The sequence below is a fragment of the Cicer arietinum genome, chromosome 1, assembly GCF_000331145.2.
Source record: "Cicer arietinum cultivar CDC Frontier isolate Library 1 chromosome 1, Cicar.CDCFrontier_v2.0, whole genome shotgun sequence".
In the NCBI taxonomy this organism is placed as follows: domain Eukaryota; kingdom Viridiplantae; phylum Streptophyta; class Magnoliopsida; order Fabales; family Fabaceae; genus Cicer; species Cicer arietinum.
This window is the reverse complement of record NC_021160.2, coordinates 3,099,061-3,107,627: the sequence shown is the minus strand read 5'-3', so window position 1 is coordinate 3,107,627 and position 8,567 is coordinate 3,099,061. Positions and strand designations below refer to the sequence as shown.

General features: G+C 29.1%; 1 protein-coding gene and 1 pseudogene across 1 annotated transcript; one reads left to right on the top strand and one right to left on the bottom strand.

Annotated features, from left to right (window-relative positions):
• Positions 1-1,986, top strand: LOC101513411 (aldehyde oxidase GLOX1-like). Its single transcript, XM_004486215.2, has 2 exons — positions 1-678; positions 1,063-1,986. Exons 1-2 carry the CDS (start codon positions 85-87, stop codon positions 1,984-1,986), a joined length of 1,518 nt encoding a protein of 505 aa, XP_004486272.2. The 5' UTR covers positions 1-84.
• Positions 1,987-3,657: 1,671 nt separating this feature from the next.
• LOC101498646 (GDSL esterase/lipase At5g45910-like) lies at positions 3,658-7,298 on the bottom strand (annotated as a pseudogene).
• Between the last annotated feature and the right edge of the window lie 1,269 nt (positions 7,299-8,567).

Genomic DNA, 8,567 nt, shown 5'->3' with positions numbered 1-8,567 from the left:
TTTATCATTGCGAGCGTGGTATATCTGGTGTCTGCTAGCGGAGGAGAATGGAAGGTGTTACAAAAAAACATTGGCATTGTGGCCATGCACATGCAACTTCTTCACAACGACCGCATTGTCATATTCGACCGTACTGATTTTGGTCTCTCTAATATCTCCTTGCCCAATGGAAGGTGTCGCTACGATCCATCCGAAAAAGTTGTTAAAGTTGACTGCACTGCCCACTCCATCGAATACGACGTCACACACAATACTTTTCGTCCATTGTTTGTTCAAACCGACGTTTGGTGTTCCTCCGGTACAGTTAGGTCCGATGGAGCACTCGTCCAAACCGGTGGCTACAGCGATGGAGAACGCAATGTTCGAATATTTACTCCTTGTCACACATGTGATTGGATTGAACTTAACGGCGGACTCGATACCCGGAGATGGTATGCCACCAGCCATATCCTCCCGGACAGTCGCCAGATTGTTATCGGCGGTAGGAGACAATTCAACTACGAGTTTTTTCCCAAAAGTATTAATGGCAGAGCTAATAATGTCTACAATTTACCGTTTTTGGTTGAGACCAATGATCCTCATCAAGAGAATAACTTGTATCCTTTTGTTTTTCTCAATGTTGATGGCAATCTCTTCATCATGGCTAACAGCAAAGCTATCCTCCTTGATTATACTAAGGTATTTTTACTTTTTTTTTTTTTAACACTCAATATTACTATGCTAATTTTTTATTTATTTTTATTCAATATGCTACTTTTCCCTCTACTTTTTAACTTTTTGCTCGAGTCAACTTTATATCACTAGTATTTTTACTTAGTTTAGAGATACGCATGCTAAGGTAGCTTTTAATTTTATTTACAGAAATAAAAATATAGAAAACGTGAATAAAGATCCGTATATTTATGGAGACGTTAACACAATACTTATGAAGTTATGTCAGTCTTGTTTTTATTGCATGTCACAAAAATGAATACTTTTAATGCATGTATGAAAAGTCAAATTAAAAGAATATACGACATCTCTAATTTATGCTATGTTTGATTTGTGTACCAACATTACTAGAACATGGTGGTGAAAACATTTCCAGAAGTGCCAGGTGGCGATCCCAGGTGTTACCCAAGCACCGGTTCTGCCGTTTTATTGCCATTGAGAAATCTACAAGCAGCATTTTTGGAAGCCGAGGTTTTGGTTTGTGGTGGGGCCCCAAGAGGTTCTTTTAACAACACAAAAAAACATGAGTTTCGGCAAGCTTTGAATACTTGCGCCCGAATCAAAATAACTGACCCGAATCCACAATGGGAAATGGAAACCATGCCGGGTGCTAGAGTAATGAGTGATATGGTTATGCTTCCAAACGGCAATGTTTTGTTAATTAACGGAGCTTCTTTTGGTACAGCTGGATGGGAACAAGGGCGTAACCCGGTTTTAACCCCGTTTCTTTACGAAACAAATAATCCAATTGGATCTAGATTCAAAAAACAAAGCCCATCCACCACGCCACGAATGTACCATTCCACTGCCATATTGGTTCGTGATGGGAGGGTTGTGGTTGGTGGTAGTAACCCTCATGTTGGTTATAGTTTTGAAAATGTTTTGTTTCCAACGGAACTTAGTCTTGAGGCTTTTTCACCTTCCTATCTAGAACGTCGTTACTCACATCTTCGTCCGAGGATTTTGTCGGAGCCCCAAATAAAACTAAGTTATGGTCAGAAATTGGAGCTTCAATTTCAAATGAATGTGACATTGAATTACCCGAATTTAGTGCACGTCACAATGTTGGCTCCTTCTTTTACTACACATTCATTCTCAATGAATCAAAGATTGTTGGTATTGGAGCCAAATAAAGTGGGTATTGTACAAGATAAAACATATGGAATTAAAGTTACCGTGCCTGGTTCATCTACTCTTGCACCCCCCGGTTTTTATCTACTATTTGTGGTCTATGGAAAAATCCCTAGTGAGGGTATTTGGGCTCAAATACTGTGATTTTCATACACTAAGATTTTAGTTTTGTACTCAGTAAACTAGTATTCTTTATCTAGGGTGTAGCATTATAGGTATTTGTTATTATTATTTTGGTACAATGTTAATAATATTTTGGGTATGTTAACAAGTACCCTTCCCAGAGGGCACTTAAAGCGTAAAAAAAGTAAAATTAAATAGATATTTTTTTAACATTTTTTATACAAAGTATTTCTTATTTCTTTGACAAAGAACTATTTATCAATATAAAGAGGACTACTTATTATGAATTATGAAAGATTAATATGGTTTGACAAGTATCTATATGAGTTTAAGAACACCTACTAATATTGTAAAATAGTTTTACATTTTCATCTAATAAGAAATTATTATTCTGTCATGTTATATAACTAATTTCATACTAATTTTTTAATTTTGTAGAGTACAATATTTGCATCGAATATTTATGTAAAATTATTTGACATTAATACTATATATTTTATTTTCTTGTGTATATGATGTCCAATAAAAATAGTGTGTATATAATGAAACGATATACATAAGTGATTGTCAACACGACACATATAATAAATTTAACGTAAACTTAAATATTAAAATAATTTAATTCATATGTATATATTGTCTGAATAAAGAATTTTTACAATGTTATTTAATCACAATCGATAAACTATTAAAAATGTTTGACTTTTATTATAATTATTTCTAGAATTATGTTCTATAATGATTATATTATGCTGATAGTAAACAAATATTTTGTTATAGAGAAAAAGAAAATGATAAAAATGACAACAACAAAAATGATGAAGAAGTGAGAACAAAGATGAAGAGTTATTTAATTACCACTGTGAACTTGTAAAATGTCTTAATTGTTGTAGTCCCTAGGGATTTCTACCACATATATAGCTAGTTTCCACATAACTAGGGATGAACATAATTTGAACACAGGAAGAACCCTCTATCAATATTTTGTTATGGATTATCTATGGTACATAGTTTTCAGTTTCAGGTTGATAAAGAATGGAAAACTGTTTTTACGGAAAAAAAAAATCTAAAAGAATTCCGTTTTTTCACCCCGGTAAAAAATACATTTTCATTTGTATCTCTAATTTTGATATTCTCTCGTATCTCGTACAAATAAAACTGTTTTTCAAAATATTTATGCATCACTGAAACAAAACAAATGAATTTTTTGGTTAAAACATATGTCATAATTTTTTTTATACTAGTATTTTATGCAAATGTTGCAACAATTCTTGTACAATCAACAAATACTTGTTAGAACATTTGCATAAGAAATTCTTTATAATACAATTAATCTTTTAGCACATACATATTTCCGTAACTAAAGTTAGTTTATCTTGTAGTAAAGATAGGTGTTGAACTTTTTAAAAACACGGGTGATGTATTGAGTTAAAGTCAAGTTATTACTTTTAATTAGCTTAAGTCTCACTAATGACTTACAATTTTACAAGATATGAAATGTGTTTGTCATGGAGTTCATCAAGACAAATATAAAGTATTGCATGTATATACGTAATTCAGTCCAAAAACAAGTATGCTTTCAAGTTGCAACTGATACAAGATAGCTCTTAAGTAATACCATAGATGAATCCTAATCCTTTTCTCAACTTGTCAAAAGAAAAGAAATATTGTATATATGTTTGGTCCATAATTCTAAGCTATCTTGAAAAGAGGGGATTTAAGAGAAGGATTTGAAAATGGGCCCTCAACAAGTCCTTGTGCTGTTAGTTTATAAGGTGCTTCAGTTAAGTGAGGTCCGTCCCAATTTATACGTTTTGAAGGGTCAGAGCAAATTTTTATGACAATTTTTCCGTCGGCTCCTACTTCTCCTCCAATACATGGCTTGAAAATATCATTCTTATCAAAGCCTACATCATTAATGTACTTCAACCGGTAAACATGTTTATATGAAATAGAAAATAAAAATTAACATTCAAGTACGATTATCATTCTTTCAAATGATATAAATATAGAAATATTGCTCCTCATATTGTCGTGGTGTTTGATATAAACGTTTGACATCATTATAGTAGTCAAAATATATTATCTTAACTTGAGAATGTTTTTGCCTCAGTGTCTCAAGAGAATTTTTTAGTTGTCCATTAAAGTACTCGGTTAACGTATTGTAAGCTATCAAACATCCAAATTCATCATAGTCTTCTTTCTTATAACTATTCACATTTGTCAATAATCCAGCATTGCACCCCATCGGAAAGTTCCCTGGCACCACTAGCTCTACAACTCCTTCTTCGATCATTACCTATCACATAGAAAGGCAAAATCGAAATCATTGTTAATTTATTCACGAGGATGTTCCAATGGATCACATTTCTCTTTGAATAGTAATTTATTGAATCAGTGATTCTAATACTTAAATATGACAAAACATATAATTGTGGCATTGGTGATTGCTTCAACCATAAATGGAATTATTTCCCGAAGTTCTGTAACAGTTTTATGGACCATAACATGTTTGAAAATATCGTTGCCACCAATTTCATCAACAAAAAACAATGATTTCTGGAAGTAGTTATTGCAATCTATCATTAAATGAAACACAAATTGTTAGTCATATTGAGAAAATTTAATATATTAATTTCATAAAGAAATTATTCAACAAGTTATGATTAAAAAAAAAAACCTTCTAAGCTTTTACAGATGGATGGTTTGAGATTCGTGAACCGTCCCACTTGAATGCTCAATGAATTATTTGTATCTGGCTTATCAATTCCATTTTGTTCATAATACTTGACATCAAGTGCAGTAGCACCAGCAAATGTAAAATTTACTCCTTTCCTATTATCTTGGTCTTTGCTGATATTCAAATAGGCAGGCAAAAATGGCAATCCATATGCCTCAGCTACGATCGAAGTGATCACATGTTAGTTCATCATCAATCATAAATACACTATTGTTAACTCTTACTTATTTCAAAAAAATATAGTAACAATATACTTTCTATGACCTCATTTTCATAACAAAAAATGCAACACATTTTCAGCATATATTTTTTGTGTGTAAAATTCAATTGGAGCCACTAAATCATATATAACTAGAGAATAACCCGCACATTGCGCGGTAAAATTTAATATATTACTAAGTATAAAATAACAATAATATGTAATTTAAAAGTAATGTTAATTTTGTTTTATAGTAGAATATACTCAAGTGTTTATGTACTTAAAGGTAAATATATTTTTGAATAATTATATATAAGCTAGGTTTGCTTTAGTACAAAAGAAGAAGTAAAACATTGTTGACTAATACAATTCTTGCAAAATATATTTAAATGTGGAATTGGTTTATTCAAACTTTTTTTATTTCATTGAAATGGTTCTTCTAATAATATTGTGTGTTTTGTGATATATTATAACATTCATTCGTGAGTGATAGTTTGTTAAATCTAAAATATTGAAACAATTCATTTGTGTGTGCCTTGGAATTTTAAAATAATTATTTGACACAGTCAATAAACTTCAAGAGTAGTTGAAAAAAATTATAGGCAAAAAAAATTTGTAAATGTTTAAGACATAGAAAGTTTCAAGTGAATAATGAAATAGTTAGAAGTACTTCATTTTCAAATATTTAATATTATTCTTTTTTTTTTAATTATAATTTGTGTTTTTTTAATTATAAAATGAAAAAATGTTATGGAAAACACATTCAACCTAGAAAAAAACTCATTTTATATGCAATAATATTGATATATGATCTTGAACAATAATTGACAATATAAAAACAATATTATTGAAGTAATTGTGAATTAATAGTGTGTCACATAAATAGTTGTACATTGGTTGCATTTTATAATGTTGTTATCATTGTTTGAACTTAGAATTTTCAAGAGAGTTGTTGAAAAATAGAAGATAGATCTTGATGTGTGTATGTAGTGGAACTTGCATTGCCATGATTTGAAGATATTTGATAGTTTATATTTTTTGAAGACACATCTTGATGTATTTATGTACTTAAAAGGTAAATATATTTTTGAATAATTATATATAAGCTAGATTTGCTTTAGTACAAAAGAAAAAGTAAAACATTGTTGACTAATACAATTCTTGCAAAATATATTTAAATATGGAATTGGTTTATTCAAACTTTTTTTTATTTCATTGAAGTAGTTCTTCTAATAATATTGTGTGTTTTGTGATATATTATAACATTCATTCGTTGGTGATAGTTTGTTAAATCTAAAATATTGAAACAATTCATTCGCGTCTGCCTTGGAATTTTAAAATAATTATTTGACACAGTCAAGAAACTTCAAGAGTTGTTGAAAAAAATTATAGGCAATAAAAGTCTATAAATGTTTAAGACATAGAAAGTTTCGAGTAAATAATGAAATAGTTAGAAGTCATTCATTTTCAAATATTTAATATTATTCTTTTTTTTTTCAATTATGATTTGTGTTTTTTTAATTATAAAAAGAAAAAATGTTATGGGAGACACATTCAACTTAGAAAAAAAAAACTCATTTCATATGCAATAATATTGATATATGATCTTGAACGATAATTGATAATATAAAAATATTGATATAATTGACAATATAAAAATAATTGACAATATAACAATAATTGACAATATTCATATGCAATAATATTGATATATTGAAATGAAAGTTTTGATGAGTAATTATAGCTTTTTAAATGTATTGATGAGTCATTGAGTGATAAATTAAAACTGAAATTATATAATATATGAAATAATTATATTTAGACAAATGAAAAGGTTTGTATTTTATATTCAAGAATCAAAACATAATAGAATAGAAGATGAATTTGGAATGTGACACATCAGAATTTTGGTGAGTTGACAAATATTGGAGGATGTGGCACATAGAAAGAACTTTAGAGGGTTATGTTTTAATTATTATAATAATAGATAATAGATAATAGATTCCTATTTGATTTATTCCCCCAATTATTAGAATTATATCAAAATAAAATATCATAGATATTCCATATGTATCAATTTTTTATTGTTTCTTATTCTTTTCATGGAAGAAAAAGTTATTTAAGATATTAGATGAAAATGTAAAAGTACCAATAAAATCTATTATCAATCGTCCATTTGACAAACGCCCTGAAGGATGTTTGAAGAAAGTTGAGCCATAAGGACTATTCAGAGGCATAGCCGATGAATAGGTAGTCGCAGCTAGCATTTCCAGTATCACTTATAGAATTACCGAAGTTGAAAAAAGCTTTGTATGAGAGAGGTTTCGCATTTGAAATCACATTTTCTAGAAAAACACATGTGAAGGTGATGATGAAGAGGATGAATATATTCATGGTGTAATTATAAGCTAAAAAATTATCAATGTGTTATCAATGTGTATATGCACGTATGTGATTGTGGATGTTCGGTAATGAGATTAGTAGGGTTGATATATACTTTCATGCTAACTAGTAATCTTGTCATAAAACAAAGTTTATAATCTGGAAGTAGTTAACTATTTTAATATTTTGTACTAATTAACTCATGCTTTCTGATACCTAAGCGTCCTTTAATTATTATGAGTTGGTTACTTCAACTATATTTTTTTGATGTTGTTTAGATTGTTAAATGGTTGTTGTTTTTATATTTACTCTAAAATTTAAATTAAATATATTTTTTAACTACATTTTATTTATATTTTATGATGAAGAGAATAACAAATAATATTATTTACGATTTTCTATAATATTTTTATTAAATTAAATAATTTTTTCTCTAAAATTTAAATATTACATTGCCAATAAATAACTGTCTTAAAAATAGACAGAAGCACGTGCAATGATTTTGTTAGTTTAAGTATGAATGTCAAAACATAATTGAATTTTTTTAAATGTTTTTTTTTATAGTTCTTAATTTAACAAATCATGATTGTTTTTAATTTATAATTTTTCTAAAATTTGTCGTAACCATAAAAAAAAATGTTTTTAAATTAAGAACTAAAAAAGAAAAAAAAAAAAGCGAAAGGAAATTCGGTGAGTTTTTTCAAGTTGTGAAATCCCAGCTGAAGTACTATGGAGTCGTTTTTATTTTTCTTGAATTTACCTATTTCAGATTTGTGCAAGTCACCGCCAAGCATCTAACCAATGCGTTGCAAATACCTGTCTTCTTCAACTTGCAAGCATCTTAATAATACTACATGCGGATATTACACGTTTTTGTTACTTGAAGGGTGAGAATTAATGTGCCTTGTCACATTATTATTATAATCTTATGCTACACACACGTCTGAATTTTCTTATTAAATACTAGTTGAGATGTGGTCAATTAATGAATCTATTATTGGGGCTACCTTAAATTTTGCATAGTGTGCTACATAGTAATTGTCCCGATTCTTATATTTTTGTATGTGACATAGACACGTTAATTGTATAAGTTTTGTTGATTTATTTTCATTGTTTTTTGTCTTAACCTCTGTTTCTTTAGGGGATAGAGCCCTCATAACCAATTGATCACATACACTTGGTTAGAATCTTTTTCACTTAATGATTTCATTTAGGTTCTAAATGGAATTAATAATAATCCTAAGATTAAGTAGATAGAAAAGATAATTGTAAGATGTAGGG